Source organism: Triticum aestivum, chromosome 5D (genome assembly GCF_018294505.1).
Source record: "Triticum aestivum cultivar Chinese Spring chromosome 5D, IWGSC CS RefSeq v2.1, whole genome shotgun sequence".
Lineage (NCBI taxonomy): Eukaryota > Viridiplantae > Streptophyta > Magnoliopsida > Poales > Poaceae > Triticum > Triticum aestivum.
In genome coordinates this window covers 330,499,676-330,518,600 of record NC_057808.1, presented here as the reverse complement: position 1 = coordinate 330,518,600, position 18,925 = coordinate 330,499,676, and the positions used below count along the sequence as shown (strand labels likewise).

General features: G+C 49.3%; 2 protein-coding genes across 2 annotated transcripts; one reads left to right on the top strand and one right to left on the bottom strand.

The window, feature by feature from the left end:
* Positions 1-5,671: 5,671 nt before the first annotated feature.
* On the top strand, positions 5,672-9,940 carry LOC123121539 (uncharacterized). Its single transcript, XM_044541542.1, has 10 exons — positions 5,672-6,287; positions 6,407-6,498; positions 6,637-6,739; positions 6,820-7,082; positions 7,396-7,527; positions 7,635-7,751; positions 8,453-8,596; positions 9,039-9,256; positions 9,329-9,482; positions 9,596-9,940. The coding sequence occupies exons 1-10, from the start codon at positions 6,098-6,100 to the stop codon at positions 9,815-9,817; spliced, it is 1,635 nt and encodes a 544-aa protein (XP_044397477.1). The 5' UTR covers positions 5,672-6,097; the 3' UTR covers positions 9,818-9,940.
* Positions 9,941-10,321: 381 nt separating this feature from the next.
* Positions 10,322-14,522, bottom strand: LOC123124805 (leucine-rich repeat receptor-like protein kinase PEPR2). Its single transcript, XM_044545360.1, has 2 exons — positions 11,374-14,522; positions 10,322-11,263 (listed from the first exon to the last, which is right to left on the bottom strand). Exons 1-2 carry the CDS (start codon positions 14,480-14,482, stop codon positions 10,932-10,934), a joined length of 3,441 nt encoding a protein of 1,146 aa, XP_044401295.1. The 5' UTR covers positions 14,483-14,522; the 3' UTR covers positions 10,322-10,931.
* Positions 14,523-18,925: the final 4,403 nt, after the last annotated feature.

Genomic DNA, 18,925 nt, shown 5'->3' with positions numbered 1-18,925 from the left:
CAGTACCACCTACTAGTCTTACAAATAGATGAGATATTTGCAAGACATGGATGTCATTGTGGGATCCAGGCAACCCTAAGTAGCAGTGCCAAATCCACAAATACTAGGAGGCAACTGCTTCCAAAAAAATTGTCCAATCATGGCAATGACCGATGAATTGGCCTCTAATTCATACAATCAACACTCCTTATCATCTCGGGCCAGCCTCATGTTGCATTCAGGTATGTCCTCGATATTGGGTGCACGCAAATACTGCTCTCCATAAACCTCACCGTAGTATTAGCGAACACTTTCGTGCACTTTATGATCGTATCTTCAACCATTCGAATATACTCATCCAAGGCATCTGCATGAGTGCCATATGGAATCATTCAAAGTGTCGCGGTCACTTTTTGAAAACAAGAAAAACCCGGTAGGCCGGCGTTATTTTCTGTTGTTGGAAGAACAGTTCATTGGCTTCCATGTTGTTGGCAACTCGACGGAACAACCATTCAGTCATGCGGGAGCGTTGCTGGACCAGTAGGCAAGAAAGGCACAATCAAGCAGAAAGTAGTCACGCATGAGCTTATCGCGTCCTTCGATTCTGTTTTGGTGAATTGTCAAACGACCAGCCAGCTGTGACCCTGCACACTTCTCTTCATTTTTGTTGCCGCTATCCATTCTGGAAACATCAAGGCAACCTCATCTTCTTTGACGTCCATGATCTCACTATGGGACTCAAAGTCTGGATCTCGCGACAAATCTCAAAAAATAGCTCCATCATCGGATCTATCTAAACAAATGGAACCCTATATCATCTACACAGAATTTATGAGCTGCTATACTAAATCTACAAGAACAAACTTGGGGAAATTTACCTATGGTCAAGTCGTTGAACACCTTGAGGCCGCGTGATGAAAGGGGTGGCATGACCGGGTAGCGGGAATCAGGCGCGGGGTTGCGGTGAAGCATGGGAGGTCTTGGAATGGCTCGGCGGATAAGACCGGGGCCAAACTGTGATGGTCTGGGTGGCAGAGGTCGCATCAAATGGTGGGGTTGTCTGGATGTGGACGGCCGTGAAAGGGAGCGTGCGTCATGAAATGCATGTGGCACCAAGATTTGGATGAATGAAGGGCACGCTATATGGCCTCGCCCAACCGTCAAATAGGGAGGCTTGCGTGCTCAAAAAATTATGCCGAGCGAGCGGGGGAAGACAATTCTGCTAGACATGTTTTTTTTTTAACCAAAATCGCATGCTCATATCACTATGGCAATCGGGCCGATACGACACACCTGTTAGAGTTTCCATATGGCACATTATGCTGGGTGCCACTATTGCAGAAACCAGGTCCCTTATAGACAACACAAAGTGCCTTAGATTGCGTAATGGACAATGCATCACCATCACTGTAAGACAATATAAAGTGCTTGCCACTGAGCACTGTGTGACCCAACTTCTCGGACATCCACATGGCGTGCACAGTTAACGGGACGCATGCATGAGGAACGAACGATCATCATCATCATCACATCGGCGTTACCAAAGTGGCCTGGGGGAGTCTCGGGTCAAGATAGTTTTGATGCAGCTTTAGAAGGCAGGCATTTCGCACTATCAGAGGGAGAGATCTGTGCACGCTGACCACGGCCAGGATGGAGACCTGTGCACGCTGACCACTAGTCGGGTGGGGGATTCGAGAGGAGAATTGCTAGTAAAGCAAGAGCCCAAGGACACATTGCCCTTTTGTTTCTCGTGGAAAGAATGGAGGTAACAAACAAAGAGTAAATACTACCCGGGACAAAACTTACCTTTGGCCGTGGTGAAGATTCTACTGCTTTGGCCGTGATGAAGTTTCCGTCTCAACTGAAGAAACAAACGCTGCCGGCCTCTGAATTCTGAACTGAAGAACTCGAATGGGTGCCACTGCAGCTGGACAGCAAAGGGATACTACTCGATGGAGTAGTACGCTGCAGCATCAGCACAGTTAATGGCCGTGATGGAGTAGTACGCCGCAGCATCAGCAACCACCAATAATTCAGAGACGGTTTGGTCCATTTGCACCTTCACATGCCATCAAGGAGGAGGAGGAGGTCCAGGTCTGGCATTTAATCTCGTCTCGTGGACAAGAGGCCATGAAAGGTGCAAGAGGTCTCGTAGTACGTCCCAGCTCGTGATCCGGTTGTTGCCACTTTCCAGTCAACCGGGCAGCTGCAGCTGCAGCAGTGGCATTTTCCTTTAGCTGCAAGCTTTCTTGAAGCGGGGACCTGCCTCCGTGGAGACACCCAGACGCTGTGTACTATGTAGATCCTTCATCCTTGGGTTTGGGTAGAGTATTCACGATGAACCAGCAGCAGCCCGACACGATGCACGTGATCTTATGTAGGGGTATAACTGAACCGAAAGTAAATGGGCGTCCGAATGCACAGAGGGCTAGTGAGGTCCCGTGCACTCTGCGCTGTGCTCCTCTTAACAACCACCCACGCTTGCTTCATAATTGCTGTATTTGCCCCAATTGCGCGATGGCATCGCTCAACGATGCTAGTCTCTTGAACCATTTGGAATGAAAGAAACACGAGAGTCTTCGGACACAAGTCTAAACCTTCATTTGTTGTTTTTGACATGATCAAGAAAGAAGCGACGCTTTAAAAAGTCGCGGGCGTGAAACATTTGGGTAAAATTATGACGGGAGAGTAATGGTCTTGTAATAAGGACACTGTAATATCATTCTAACTTCCTCTTAATAATGGACGAGACAAAACTTTTGCATCCGTTTTAAAAAAAGTTGTTGTATTTGGCAGCTTACCTACTGGTTACTACTAACAGTGTAACAATAGCCGGTAATTGCGAGGAAAAAGCAGATGCCAATGCCATGATGTTTTTCAAGATGAGTCAGCCTATGTACTCACCGGTCACCATAGAGTTTACAAGGTCGACAAAGATTTTTCGATTCTCCGTTTGAAAAAGGAGACATGTGTCATACTTATATAATTACAAGTAATAATATCTTCTAGAGAAGGTAGCACTTTTCTTCTGTGAAAAAGACTCGGGCCCTCTTTTCATAGGATAGAAATGATATAGGAATAGAAAATTAAATGAAGTGAGATGACATACATATCAATTTCTATATGGAAAGAGATGTAATTTGATGCATATGATAGAATTTTTTTATTGAGTCTAGACTAGTACTTTTTTCCTTTGAAATGTAAATAATTGATTCCTACCCTACATAGGAATAAGAATACCTTCCAACAGACCAAAGGATTTCAAAGAATTTTTTCGTTCAAAGTTTCTATCCTTTAGAATTCCTATTAACCAAAGGAGGCCTCCAATAAAATATAAAAATTCATATGAAATACAAAGCACCTCAAACATAATAAAAAATACATTAAGGCCTCCTTTTGTTTGGAAGAATTTTGTAGGAATTCTATAGGATATGATTTCTACGGGAAAATTTCGTTTAGAGCCCTTTGATTTGTATGAATAGAATCATATTTCTATGGAGGAATTCTTCCTATCCTCACAGTTAATAGGAAAATAAACATTAGCCTAGACTCAATGAAAAAAAATCTTATGACATGAACCAAATGACATCTCTTTTCTTATTCCTATTTGTAGGATTTGAGATACATAATATCTCATTTCCTACAAGCTTTCTATTCCTATGATGTTCCTACCCTATGAACAAAGGAGGCCTGAGTTCTTTAGACCACCGAACAACCACTACCACGGCCAGAACGATCCGTCCCTCCCCTACAAGGGTCGACTTGACCTAGTCGATGACAGTCGGAAAGTATTCTCGCGCGTGCCCCAAAGGACCAGTGCCCTGGAGCCGCAATAATCGTCATTGAACCCTTGAATAAATTTGAAGCAACTGACACCAAATCTTGGCGTCGCGCATACACGACGAGAAACCCTAACCTCGCCGCCCCAAGGAGATGACATGAATCTACGCTGGAGCTCCGTCGACTACGTCCAGATGGACAAACTCGAGGAGGATCAGAGCACGGAAAGACAAACTCAAAGAAGAAGCGGCGCCATCCGCCCGAGCGGCACACATGCGAGGACTAAACAAAACCATAACCTAAACTACTAGCCGGAGCAAAGGCAGCGGGAATCCCCTCCCCGCCACCGGCCCCCGAAGCGACAGGCAACGGAGAGGCAAATCCACGGGCTGAGTCATGAAGCCTAGAGGGGGGAGTTACCAGCCCCCCGACCCCGCGTCGCTATCACGGGCAACACGGAGGAAACCCTAGCTGCTAGCCGTCGTAGACCCTAGTCGTCCCTGCTGCCAGTGAAGCACCTCTGCGCCGGGGTGCATGCTGGGTGGCGCCATGGTCGTTGTTTGCCCTCCTGATGGCAACCATCATGGGTGTCCTCGCAGCGAGGCACATGACAGCGCCACTCTCGATCTGGATTCCTAGGTCCGACGATTGTGGTCTCCTGGGCCAGCGTACCTGGTGCGCAGAGGGCGTGGGTGGTGGTTCAGGCGGGCCAACCAGCCATGGGTCTACGATGCAAAGCTGCCGATGAAAGCTGGGCTAGGATGTGGTCTGGTCCGATGACATCGGTGCTTGCAGTCACCATTACATTGATGAAGGTGTCGTCAATGCAGTTCTGGTCACGTTACCCTTGTTGCTCCGGTGGAAACCACATGTCCGGGTTGTCTCGAACCAGGCAATGGCGGCACTTCTGTCATGGTTTCCTCTTGAGGACATCCCTTTGGAGCTAGTCCCGACCGGAGGGGGCCGTGGTGGGTGGTGGTGGTCGTCAGCAACTGGTGTGGCAATGGCTATGTGAAATGCGTGACAGTGTGGTTGTGGTAGTCGACTCTTCGACGTGTTCACCGGTTCATCGTGGGATGGTTGCTGGTGTGAAGTTGAAGCTGCGGCGAGGATCGTGCGACAAGATGACATGCGGCGGGCATGCCAGCTTGATGATCCTTCGTGGAGCCAACCCTGCATAGTTCTTTGTCATGATTTTTTCTCGGCCTCGAAGCTACCCTGTTATGGCGTATGGCTGATTTTCATGGCCTTGGTCTTCATGTGGCTCCTCTCGGCCTTTGTGGCATGGGCATTGTTGGTGGTTGATTGCGGTGAAGTCGGAGTCGCTTGTCGAGGAGATGGGATGGCGATGACGCCAACGTGCCGCGTCAACAGTGACGGAGCCAGAAACTCAATACAGAGGGGGCCAAACATGTTATATAATGTTAGACGGGGCCAAATCAACTAAAACTTGCTAATTATGTCTGAAAAATGAAGGATTGGGAGTATATATAGCTGTATTTGTGAGAGCATTGGGGGGGTGGGGGGGGGGGGGGGGGGGGGGGAGAGATGGGGCCGTGCGTCAACAACGCTCTCTTCGTAGCGGTGTGAGTGTATTGTCTTGTTTGTGTGCGTGATGAACAGGTTGTGACGGTTTTAGCTCAGTTTCCCGCTAATCAACTAGACAACTCTTTCTTCTTCTTAATCAACGAAAACGACAACTCTTTTGCCTCAGTAAAAAAAAACTCGCAAAATCTACATGGACGCTGTCAGCCTCCTTGCATTCATTCAGTAAGCGCAATCAACAAGGTCATCCACCCACCCAAAAGTCCAAACGCATGGACGGTGACACCATCAGGGCACAGCATTGTTCACAATCACAGCATGAATACATGATGCAAACAGGCTGTCCACCGGGTCGTCTCTGCCACAGTTGCCACTGAACTTTTTCCATTAAAAAAGACAGAAAGAAGGGGGACTCGAACCCTCCCCCCAACGGTCACTTCGTCGTCGTCCCCTCCCCGCCCGGATTGCCTCCCCGCCGACCAACCCACCCGGCCGCCGCTCATCTCCGGAGAGGCCCCCCTCCCCTCCCACAGAGCGGCGACGAACCAAGGAGCAGCGAGGCCGAGGAGGAGGAGGAGTCATCGCCATCAGCATTAACTCCTCGTCCTCCTGACCTCCCTCGAAAGCGCCACCACCGGATCCAATCCAACCACCTTCCCGGCGCCCGCCTCGAGGCCCTCCCTCTCCCCGTAGGTTCGCTTTCTCCGATCCTCACGAAACCGCCGCGCCCTTCTCCCACCCGCGCCCTTCCCCGCTGGGCCATGCCCCTGCCGCCGCCGCAGCAGCAGCCGCGATGGCGCGTTGCGGCGTGGAGGTGATCGCCAGCAGGGGCTGCTCCAGGCTGATCCTCCCCGGGATGCAGCCCTCCTCGGCTTCCGCCGCCTCCTCCTCCGTCTCGGCCTCCCGCTCCGCCGCGGCCGCCCGGCGCCCGCCCGACGGCCCCTTCGCCGGCCTGGTCGTCTGCGTCACGGGGCTGTCCAAAGGTGAGTTGTTTGCTTCCCGAATTTGGCCAGGGATGGCTTGAAAGGTGAATTGCTTGCTTCTCGATTTCAGGGGTTTTGATGTGGTTTGGGGAATTTTTGTGTTTGTATCTCTTCTGCAGAGGCGAGGAGTCAGGTGAAGGAGGCCGCTGAGAGGCTGGGAGGCGAGTACAGCGGCAGCTTGCACCCCAAATGCACTCACCTCGTGGTGCAGATATCCTTGCCATCGTCTGTTTTTCTGTTCTTTTCCAAATCATCCACTGTTTATGCTTGTTTCTCAAAATCCAGGTTACCAGTTTATCGGAAAAAAATATTCAGGCTGCCATGCTTGTGCTTCCTTAACACGCAGCACAGCTTCGCCGGCCGCAAGTTTGAGCACGCTCTCAAGCATGGTCCCAGGAATGGCCTTTTTGTTGTCACGCTGGGCTGGTTTGTCGATTGTGTTCGAAGGAACAGTAAGACACTTCTTCCTCTTCTGTTTCTGCTCATTTATCAGCGCATCATCTGGTTCTGATTTATGGTGTTTTTACAACAGTGAGGCTGGATGAATCCTTGTACAGTATCAAGAACATTGGGGAGAACGGTCTGCTGCTCGGGGAATCCAACCGGCTTGTTGGACTGCCTGTCAATGAGAAGTCATGCCTTCCACCAATGATTTTTCAAGACAAAGCATGCTCAGACACAACACATAAGCGCCAGCTTCAGGCTCATAGAGAAGAACCTGAAGATGATGTGTTCGTTTTTACGAATGACACAATCTACATTGACCCTGGGATATCTGGTGAGATGAAGAAGAAGGTATGTCCATGTCAGTTGCTGCTTCATTCCATAATGGTTGACACTCCACCACCCACATGCTTCAGAAAGAAAACTATTATTTTCTGGTTGCTCCTGTTGATAGAGTATAATATTAAATCACCAAATGGATAAGAGAATTACTTAAAGATAGATAGATAGAGAGCAATCAGCCAAATGATGCAATGCCTTTTCTCTACAAAAATCAGTTTACAAGAATCACCAAATTTCCACTCTTTCACTGGAGTCATCTTCACGCGACATCCCTTGTTAAATTGCGCGAATGATTTTTTACATAAAATGCATTTTGCTGCAGATATCGGATGCTGCTACGAGTGAAGATGCAAAATTATTGGACCACTGGTTTATTGGTTGTCATGCCACATATGTTGTGTGTGAGGATGCTTCTGTCAAGAGATATGTTGGTCACTCAGATAACATTGTAACAGTAAGTAATACTGAACTACTGCAATAATAACCTCTTCTGTTCCAACACTCCTAACTTACTTTAGGACCATTGTGTACTATTTAACACTTTCTGCTTGAATGTTTCAGCCGTTTTGGATCTTGAAAACAGTGAAGGAAAAGAACTTGCAGCGCCTGGTCCATTTGTCTTCAGACCTAGCTAGACATGTCGCAGTGGTTCTCGAAAATTTCCACACATCTCGAGAGGTATTTTATGCCATGTACTCTTGTGGACAAACCTGAATCTAGTATTTTGTTATCCAAAGTTTTCCTTTCAACAAATTGGGGAAAGACGTCTTTAGTTTTGGTTTCTACAAAGGTAGGGTTAAGATTTTTCACATCAACCTTTTTTACGTGTTTCACCGCGTCTTTTTTTTTGGTGTTGAAAAGAAAAAAGAAAAGACAAATTGGTATCTGGCATTTTACATTTGCAACTCCTACCTGTCTTTATAAAAGAGAACAACCTTCTAGAAATAAAATAGTTCTTTCATTGCAGTTTCTACAAAGCTTGGAGTAAGTTTTGTTATCTTTGTTAGGTGTCTTTTCCCCGCTGTGTGTTCAAAGGGAAAAGGAAAAACAAAATTAGAATTGTATATGGACGACTACCTAGTCCCTACCTGTCTCCAAAAAATGGAGTACAGCTCGGAATCAGTAACAAACAGCTGAGCTTTGCTACATCTACGGGCTGTCTTATACGGATTGCAATCTACAGGCTGAGGTGGCATGAGCTAACTGGAAACTGGGGGCCCCGAAGTTAAAAATCAGAGGGGAGGGGGGATAGAACAGTTCATGTTTTTTTTCTTATTCCTTAATTTTTTATTTATAATAGGTTTGTTTTCTTAAAAAAAAGGTTTATTTTCTATATTTGGACTCTTCATTGGTTGACGTTGGATCTTCTGTTCTTTTAGAATACGAAACTTGGGAGTGTTCCTTCTCTTAACTCCAGCGAGCTGCCAACCCAAGGGGAGATAGATGAGACTCATCAGGAAAGGCAAAAATTTGTCGAGGCAGCGAAAAAGGATATTCGAGACCGTCGTGTTCGCCGTATGCAGGTAAGGAATGTTTCACCTATCGCAATATGATCTGCCTTTTCATTGTTAAAATATAAAGAGCCAGAAAATTATTTGTTATGTTCTCTTCCAGCATCAGGCTGGTTGTTAAAATATAGAAAAGCTCATCTCCTACGCATCTGGCAGTCACAGTTACCCAATTTCTTGTGAATTCCGACTAGTGTGACAATTAGGGGATGTTGGTATACCCTTGCTTGTTAAGAAAAATAAATGCTTGCATGAGAATATGTTTTAGAAAAATAATTGGAAACAAAGAATTTGCTGATGCCATGATCCTATGCAGCATGTGTTATTTTCTAGTTAATGTTACTCCGCACTCCCAGTTCTGCCAAAGCTATGTGTTGAATTAGCTACCTTTTTATGCATCTTTGGCTCTTCTATATGAAACATTTTGATGAATGTCTACATTATGGTTTTAAGCCAGTCATGTGAAGTACCAATCCATCCGCTCACACCTGTCACACTTCTGGATTCAATCTGCTGGACAATATCTGAGCCGGTTTCATCTGCAAGTATTTATATGGATTCTTCATGGTCTGAAGATGCCGATGAGCAGCAAAGCACTACTTATTTTGATGCAGATGGGGATGGAAAGGATCGAGACCAGTCAGCTGATAATTTGTCTCGCCCGCTAAGAGAAAGGTAATAATAACTTCTTGAATCAACCAAAACTATGCAACCTTTTTCCCTAATACCTCCGTTTCGTTGTTTCAGTGAGAGAAGCGAGGTGATTTTTAAGAACCATTTCTTTACCATACTCTTCCCTCTCGATCGTTTTGGCGAGCTTGGACCTTCTTCGAGGACATTCTTCAGCAATGGTGGCTTCACACGCGAACAAGTGTTGGATCACATCTATAATTTCTACCAGGTATTTTTTGCTTTTTGGTCATAGACCAGAAGTATCCCACAACACACTTCTGGTCTAACCGTGGTTTAGATTTGGTGTGCGAGTTTGTGGTAAAAGATCTCCTCTTTGCGCAGGAGAATATGTCAACCGACGAGATAAATGTAGCCCTGCACACGGATTCACGGCATGCCGATCGACTTCGTTCCCTGTACGCAAGCGCTGAATGCGCAGAACGAGGCTTTGTAGTAGCATTCAAAAGAATAGATTTTTTGGGAAGCCGGAGAAGTTTCGAGGCACTAAAGCGCCTTAGCAGAGAGAACAATAGCAATGTATATGAGCTTGTGATTAGGGCATGAACCGCACCCCTACTCGGTGCCATTTAGTAAAATTTGTTTGTTGCTTACAGGATGTACTGTGCCATATCCATGGTATGCAGAATAAAATTGTAGAGAATAATACACAGTTTTTTTTTTTGAGAACTGATGACAGTGAGATTCTCTCACTGCCTTTTATATTAATAAAACAAAATTAGGGGGGGGGGGGGTTAGAGTGTCCAGCACTTTACAAGTTACATAATGAGAGAGGGGGGGGGGGGGGAGGGGTTAGGTATAGTGACTAACACAAACAGAAGATAAAATCAAAGCGAGCTAGGGGGGGGAGGGGTTAGGTATAGTGACTAACACAAACAGAACATAAAATCAAAGCGAGCTAGCTATGGATAAAATGTAAGGGCCCTGCTCTTGCTTTGATCTATGAACCAGCATGGCAAAGTCCAGCTTGAATCTGTTCCTCCAAGATTCAAATGAAGGTTGGATTCCTCTGAAGTGTTTATCATTCCTCTCCTTCCAGATCCCCCAAGCTGCCACTGCAAAAACTTCCAAGAACATCGGTCGAGCCCATCTGGCCTTGCCCTCATGCAGCATTCTGAACCAGTCAGTGTCATTTGGCCATTGTATCCCCAAAGCATCCCAGCATCTCTGACTGAAGGGGCAGGTAAAGAAGAGGTGAACCATGTCTTCCTCAGGCGGGTGGTGGCAGAGAAGGCAGGTGTAGTCATCGTTCTGGACTTTGTAATGTCTTCTCCGGAGAATAATACACAGTTGAATGAAAAGGGTTATGTTGTACTAGGATTTTTGTGCTTTCTATCCTTGGAACCTCAAGATCATGTTCGAAGAGATTTTGGAGTGAACACGGGTGACTTCCGAAATTTTTGGCCGGCAGTAAAAAACAGTAATCTTGAATATATATTTTAGTCATGTACTATAAAGATGAAAGCTCTGGTAGTATAAATAGGAACCTAGTTGGCGGGGCTGTACATCCACTACCCCAACTTATGAGCTAGGCTCACTTCTTATTTCTGCTAAGATCTGGTGGACTACTACTTACATACATTTTTCAAGCTCCTTTTGTATGTCAGCTATGTACTGTGGCAGCTGATCTGACAACACGTTGAAAACTTCAGGGGAATCCTTACATATCCATTCTCACCAAGGTGTTCACCACCTCTCTCATGGAAGGCCTTGACTGGCAAGCCGCCTGCGTGCAGGAAATGGCTAGATCAAGCAAGTCCAGTGCCTTGGCCTGCTCATCTGCAGGCCAGTAGACAATCTCCTCATCCAGGCAGCTCATGGCGGCGGGGCGACGATCTGCCTGCTTCAGGTTCGACCTCATCCATGTCACAATGTCAACGCCGTCTCCGAACGCAGGATCCACAGCCATCTTCCTGCACAGGAGCTCGAGCAGCACCACCCCGTAGCTGTACACGTCGCTCTTCTCGGTTAACCTCGTGGAGTATCCATGCTCTGTAAATCAATGGTGATACATGTGCTAAATAAATCCTGAATTTTTCAGGCACTGTGATCTTACAGAATACAGAGCTACAGACATATGATGACAAGGGAATGAATGGTACCTGGAGCGATGTAGCCGAGGGTGCCAACGATGACGGAAACCGTGGCGTCCGCGTCCTCGTCGCCGACGATCTTCCCCATGCCGAAGTCGGCGAGCTTGGGCACCATGTCGGCGTCCATCAGCACGTTGCTCGACTTGACGTCCCTGTGGACGATCATGGGCACGCAGTCCTGGTGCAGGTAGGAGAGGCCCTGGGCCAGACCAAGGGCGATCTGGTGCCGGGCAGTCCAGTCGAGGGCCACCTGAGGCTTCCTCCCGTGCAGCAGCTCGAAGAGCGTCCCCTCCGGCATGTACTCGTAGAGGATCAGCCCGGCGCCGCCGCGGATGTGGTACCCGGCCATCCTGACGACGTTCCGGTGCCTCACCGTGTTGAGGATCTTCATCTCCACTGGGAACTTGCCGTGGGACAGGTCCACCGTCTTCACCGCCCACTCCCTCCCGAGCTTGCTCTGCGTGCGGTACACCGTGCCGTGCCGGCCTCGCCCGATCACGTACCTCTCGCTCCAGTTGTCGGTGGCCCGGAGGATGTCCTCGTAGGTCAGGTCCTCCGGCAGCTCCTCCGTCGAGTCCATGCTGCGGATCGAGACGCGCCGGGCCGATCGGCGCCGCGACGACCTCTTCGCGACGTGGTGGAGGAGGAAGATGCTGGCAGCGATGATGGCAAGGGTTGGAAGCAGCAATGCCACGATGATCCGTGCATTTCTGGTTCTGTTTTTCAGAGACTGGTTCTTGTTGGAGCAAGGTGCAATGTCAGACTGAACGCACAGCTGAGGGTTCCCTGAGAACCCCTCAGGGGACCGTGCTGCCAGCTTCACCCAGCCGGCAGGGAGCTGGCCGGACAGCTCGTTGAACGACACGTTCACGGCCAGAAGGGAGATCATGTTGCTCAGCTGCGGCGGGATCGGGCCGGACAACGAGTTCTTGGACAGGTCCAGCACTTCCAGGTCCTGAAGGTTGCCGAGGCTGCTTGGGATCTGGCCGCTCAGTCTGTTGCTGCTCATGTTCAGGGTTTTAGAGATGTACTGAAGATTGCTCAAGCTGTGTGGGATGGCTCCTTCGAAAAGATTGTCACCAAGCTGCACCTCAAGGAGGGCCTGTGTCGCTGCGAAGGAATCCGGTACTGCCCCGGTGAGCTTGTTGCCGCCGAGCAGGAGGCTTTGCAGGCTGCCAAGAGCTGCGATCTCTGCCGGCAAACTTCCATTCAGAAGGTTGTTTCCAAGGTCTAAGCAGACAAGCCGTTTGCAGTTTCCTAGTTCATGTGGTATCAATCCACTCAACGTGTTCGACGACACTCGCAGGGTTACAAGGTTGCTCAGAGCGCCGAGCTCGCGGGGTATTGGACCGGAGAAGCTGTTGCGCGAGAGGTCGATCATGGTGAGGTTGCTCCATGAACCGATCACGCTTGGTATCCCCCCTTCAAGACGGTTGTCGCTCATGTCGATGTACGACAGCCCTCTGTTCGTGGCCAGGTCTGCAGGTAAGCTCCCACTGATCCTGTTGTTGTTCAGGTTGATCCTGTACAGAGACTGGCATCTAGCAATCTCGCTGGGAAATCTTCCATGGAATCGGTTGTATCCAAGATCAAGGATGGCGAGCTGGCCTCCGGTGCACAGGCCAGGAGGAACCGCGCCGTGGAAGCGGTTGCCGGTGAGGTCGACACGGAGGATCCCCGGCGTGGTGTTGAGCCCCAGGGCTTGCGGCAGCTCGCCGGTGAAGTTGTTGCTGTACAAGGTGATCTCTCTCAGGTTGCTCATGCGAGTGATGTCTGGATGTATCTCGCCACTTAGGCTGTTGTTGCTGAGGTACAGCTCCACCATGTTGGTCAGTTGCCACAGTGCTGGAGGAACTGGGCCATGGAGCATGTTGTTGAATAGATACAGCTTCTGCAGCAGGCTGAGCTCGGCGATCTCCGGCGGTATCGTGCCGGAGAGGCTGTTGTTCTGGAGCTCAAGCTCCACCAGTCCCCGGCAGCTCCCGATTTCCGGTGGGATTCTCCCGGCGAGGCTGTTGTCCGCGACGGAGAACATCTGCAATAGGCTCAGATTGCCGATGGATGGTGGGATTGAGCCGGTGAAGCAGTTGCCGTTCAAGTAGAGCAGTGTCAAGGACTGGCACTGCCCGATTATATGTGGGACGGAGCCTGTGAACCAGTTACTCGACACCACCAATTCTTCCAGGTTCAAAAGCTCACCGATGCTTGCCGGCAAGTCGCCGGTGAACGCGTTGTTGCCAAGGTACAGTTTCTGCAAGTTTGGCATGGAGGCGAAGAAGTCGGGCACCTCGCCGCTGATGTTGTTGTTGGGCAGATACAGGACGGTGAGGTTGCCGCAGTGCGCGAGGCTGCGGGGGAGCTCACCGGCGAGCTGGTTGGAGAAGAGGCTGAGGTAGAGGAGCCCGCACGGAGCTGAGAACTCCGGCACTGGGCCGGACAGGTTGTTGCTGCTCAGGTCCAGGTAGGTGAGCTCCGGGAGCGCGGCGAGCCCCGGCGGGATGGCGCCGGAGAGTGAGTTGGCGCTGAGGTCGAGGTACACGAGGAGCGAGGAGCCGGAGGGAGCGGCGGGGATCTCCCCGGTGAGCGCGTTGGTGTTGAGGTCGATCGTCCGGAGACGGCGCAAGGAGAGGAGCTCCGCGGGGACGGCGCCCGCGAGGAGGTTGAAGGCGAGGACGAGCGTGGTGACGGCGGAGCACGCGGCGAGCGCGGCGGGAACGGCGCCCGTGAGGTTGTTCCGGCTGAGGTCGAGCGCCGCGAGCGCCGGGAGCGCGCAGAGGCGCGGCGCGGACGCCGCGAGCGCGCCGGAGAGCCCCGTGCTGGAGAGGTTGATCGCGGTCACGGCGCCGGCGGCGGAGCACGTGACGCCAAGAAACGCGCAGTGACGGTGGTGGTGGCGCCGGGAGATGGCGAAGGGGGAGGACGAGTTGCCGCCGGTCCGGTGGCGCCGCAGCCATGTCGGGCGGAGGACGCGCTGGGCGGCCGGGGGAAGCGCGGCGACGAAGGAGAGCAGAACGGCCGTGGTGGAGCCGGTGCCGGCGGAGGTGTTCGACGGAAGGGGCTGCGCAATGGAGGCGACCAGAGGGACGAGCAGGAGCAAGAGTAAGGGGTGGCGCGACATGCGAGGGAGCTGCTGCAGCTTCGTGGTCGTTTGGGCGTTCGAGGAGGAGCAGGGTAGCCGCGGGAAGTCGGGATAGCTAGAGACGATGGAACATTGTCATGGTGGTGGCGGCATCGTTAGTGGGCCCTGGCTGGATGCCGAGATCGGCCGGGTGCAAAACCATCGTGATGCGTCCAATGGTTTGAAATTCGAAGATCTATAGGCATGCATGCACGCATTATCATGATTTATATAAAATCTTAAAATATCGCCCTAAAAAAAATCAAATCTTAAAATAAGGTTTGGAGTTTCAAAGATTTTTACGGAAATGCTTGGCGTCACCTGGCTGATAAGTGGATGCGCGTCATGGCCGTCCGATTAGATTTTGATCACATCTCCTCTCCAAGCTTGATCGGCCGCCATAGCCCTCGCGCATGCGCATGCACCGCCCAATGCGTCGCCACCGTCGTGCCCCTCTCTCTTATCGCGCCGCCACTAGCCGACTCGCGTCGGCCCCTTGCTCCTCCCCTTTCACGCGTCCTTATGCTGGCCAACGTCTCTCATCACGTCGCCGCCCCACGTGTCGTCGCTGGTCTGTACACCACTCATGTCGATGGGCACCTCGAGCTCCTCTCCTTGGGCAGCTGCCTCCGCCACCATGGCGCCGCCGCAGAATGCCCGAGTTCAGCATGGCCGCTGCCGACCTCCTCCATGCTGTCCCCGAGAATCACCGTCTGCCTCCGTCACCGCAACCCCTCCTACCGATGACTGCACCTCCAGCTCCGGCGTATCCCATGCGGCAAAGGGGATGAGGGTTATGTTTTTTTTGTAACAAGGATCATGTTGCAATTGGAACAACAGTGTTGCAAACAACGATTATGTTGCTGCGACAAGCGTCGGCAACTAGAGCGGCATTTCTATCACATCATCTATGTTGCAAAGTTTTGTCTGCAATATCACCTATGTCGTAAAGGTGAAGACGAACAAAAAAAGATCTACAATATCACCTATGTTGCAAAGGTTTCTTCTGCAACATCACCTATGTTGCAAAGGTGAAGATGAAGGCGACACTCGGCCGCCCGCTGATGCCAGATCTGACTGCTCGCGACCCAACCGGTCTTTTTAAAAGATCAGTCTGCCGACGCATAGCACACCCTTGTTTTTAGGCAAAAGCTAGGACTCAGCCGATGGAATTTTGTCACCCGTCGATCACGTTGCTCGAGTAACGTGTGTCCCAATGAGGGCCCACAACCGCCTTATCTCTTTTGTGCGTTACTCCACGTGAGAGCTCAGGTCCAACTGTTTTTTTCGTTCTCCATCCCATGTTCCCCTTTTTCTTGATTCACACCATCGGGGCACGTTCCCTACTGCGTGCCACCACCAGACACCACGATCGCAACCCGTTCCAGCCACCATGCTGCAAGCTCCACCAGAGAACTAGTGTTGCAGCAACCACCGCTGCAAACTCGTCCCGGCCACCGGTGCTACAAGCTGAGCAAGGCACGACTGCTTTAGCGCGCGCTACCAACGAGGCGAGGCTGCTTCAATAGAACTCTACTATGGGGTGTTCGACGCGGGGCACCTGCTGCAAGCAGTGCTCGCAGCACGGTTAACAATGTTGTGGGAGACGATGGCAGTGTGATGTTACGGAGGGCAACACCATCATCGCTGGCTGCTGCTACCTCATCGTCGTGCCGCTTGTCATCGACTTCAATAATGATGCAACCTCAGCGGGACTAATCAACGATGTGTACGACCAATCGAAATCAGCGAGGAGTGTAACGTCGACCATGTTGCAAACCTCTCGAGCGCAACATGGCTCATGTTGTAAAGCATTTGCCATGCAAATCTGCGAGTGCAAGATGACCCATGTTGCAATCCTTCAAGCACAAAGTGACCCATGTTGCAAACCTCATCAGCTAGGTTGGATCGAACGCAACATGACCATGTTGCTAATCTCGAACCGAAACATGGGTCTCGTTAGGTGGATCAGACCATGCACAAGATGGAATGAGTGCAACATAGCCCATGTTGCAAACCCCTGACTGCAATATGACCCATGTCGCAAAACTCGCCAGCTCGACCGAAATCGTGACCCAACCCATGTTTCTAAAAGACAGCCGACAAACACATAGCGTTGCTCTTATTTTTAAGGGTAGGATGCAGTTGCATACCTTGGCGTACATGCATGAAAACATTACATCATCAAGATTCTATCATATCAAAGTTATTAAGTCTTTTTATCAATCCAAACAATAGCCCGAAGGACCATATGTTTTCATTGTTGGCTTCGTTGGGATGAGATCACCGAAACTAGATCATATGTTGGCATGTTCTCACAATGTTTCCAGTTAGTTGTTGCTATCCTCCCTAAAATCATTGATGTTGATACTGTAAAAAGAATAGACCTATCTTCTTAATTCACATACTCTTTAAGATCATCTCTAAAGTTCTTACCATTAGAATGGAGCATGTTATGTGAAAATTGATTGCTTCTTATCAGTTTGCTTTTATCAAAGGCCAAAACTCATGGAATGGGTCATGACACTTCATGAGGCGCTGCTTGAGGCCAGGAGAAAAAAAAAGCAGCATGTCATTGTGTTGAAACTAAACTTTGAGAAAGCATATGATAAAGTTGACCAAAGATACTTGATGAAATGTGTTAGACAAAGGGTTTCAGTGTAAATTGGTGCAAATGGATACTAGGTACTTTCCAGGGAGGGACCTCGAGTGTTAAAATCAATAATTTGCTTGGTCCTTACTTTGGTACTTTCATAGGGTTAAGGCAAGGTGATTCTCTGCCTCCCTTTCTGTTCAATCTTGTTGCTGTCAATTTTAATAGAATGATGGCTAAAGCACGTGATGTTCATAGGATTGTGTGTTTGGTTCCCCACCTAATTCCAAAAGGTATGTCCATATTGCAGTATGCAGATGATACAGTAATCTTCATTCAGGACATCATGGAACATGTTATGCATGTGAAGCTGGTGGTGTATCTATTTGAAGCCATATCTGGGTTTAAGATTAACTTCTCGAAAAGTGAAATTTTGATGATTTTGTATGACATCACTAAAGACATCATGTATCCCGAGGTCTTCGATTGTCAACTAGGTGCTTGGCTCATTAAACATCTTGGTGTGTCTGTTTAAGGGTCTAGGTTGGATGTTAAATATTGGGGCTTTCTGATTGAACATCTGGGAAAATGTCTTGATGTTTGGATAGGAAACTCTCTGTCCCTGGGTGGCAGATTGCTACTTATCAATTCAACTCTTAGTAGTACTCATGTTTATTACATGCCCATGTTTTTTATGCATGATACAATGCTAGATACAATGAATATGGTTGTGAGAGTCCTTTTGGCAGAATGGTGGGCTGAATAAAAAATCATATGGTGAAATGGCACTGGATATGTAAATCCAAACTTAAAGGGGGTTTAGGGGCGGAGAATTTGGAACTTTTTAACATCGGCATTCTTTGTAAGTGGTGGTGGATATTGGAGCATGGAGAACTTGGTTAGGGCTAAATACAAGATTGATAGTGGAATTACGGTGACAAAACACAAGCAGGGTGACTCTGCTATGTGGATTGATTCGCTTAAGGTCAAGAATATTTACTTGTCGCAGAGGAAAATGGTGATTGATGATGGAAAACAAACTGACTTCTGGTGAGACACTTGGTGGGGAGACATACTGTTGTGTAATCAATTTCCTCAATTGTATGAGATTTGCAACACCCAGATTTGTATGGTTGATACAGTGGCAAAAAAATTGGAATTTGGCATATAGAAGGTGGATGTGCCTTGATTAGTGTTTTCTATCAACTAGGAAGGTGTCGGGCCAGCAAGTGCAAGGGTTTGTAGCAAGCAACAATTTCCCCCAAGTGACCTGCACACACAAATACAATACTACCTTGGTCACCAACGAAACTAACGAGGTTTTCAACCTCACTAATTTTGCTAGTTACAAGGCTTAAAAATACAAGTATGTGGAAAATTTAATGGTAGCAAGAAAGTAAGCAAGGAATTAAAAGAAATTGTTGATTGGTTTAGTATCTAAGGTTTCTCCTCCAATCGATGTCGCCGCCTGTCCGCCTCGCCTCTGATGGCCTTTTACTATGGAGGTGTGGAGGACCCCAGCCCCTCGCCATCGGGACGGATCCTATTTTCGTTCTTGTTTGGTCCAGGGTCTCGATTGGGGTTGTGTGGTGGCGGAGATGCCCCTAGTAGGAATAATATCTCCCGCGTATCCCTCTCTCGATGGTGCATCTAGCATCGTCGGAGGGCGTGTGGTGGTGTTTCTCCGTCGGATATCGCGAGATTCGATAGGTGCTGATCTTCAGTGGATCCGTTTGGATCCATTCTTCGGTCGTGTGTCTACATGTTCGATCCACCTGATCTATGCCTCGCTTCATCGGTGATGATTGTTGTTTTGGTGTGCTAGTCCAGTGGGGCCTTAGCACGATGAC

Bases quoted from the DNA above. Each gene is read 5' to 3' on its own strand.
- LOC123124805 (XM_044545360.1), bottom strand. From the start codon at position 14,482: ATGTCGCGCCACCCCTTACTCTTGCTCCTGCTCGTCCCTCTGGTCGCC. The intron at 11,264-11,373 runs GTACCATTCATT...ATTGATTTACAG, and splicing joins CCTCGGCTACATCGCTCCAG to AGCATGGATACTCCACGAGG.
- LOC123121539 (XM_044541542.1), top strand. From the start codon at position 6,098: ATGGCGCGTTGCGGCGTGGAGGTGATCGCCAGCAGGGGCTGCTCCAGG. The intron at 6,288-6,406 runs GTGAGTTGTTTG...TCTCTTCTGCAG, and splicing joins CGTCACGGGGCTGTCCAAAG to AGGCGAGGAGTCAGGTGAAG. The intron at 7,752-8,452 runs GTATTTTATGCC...CTGTTCTTTTAG, and splicing joins ATTTCCACACATCTCGAGAG to AATACGAAACTTGGGAGTGT.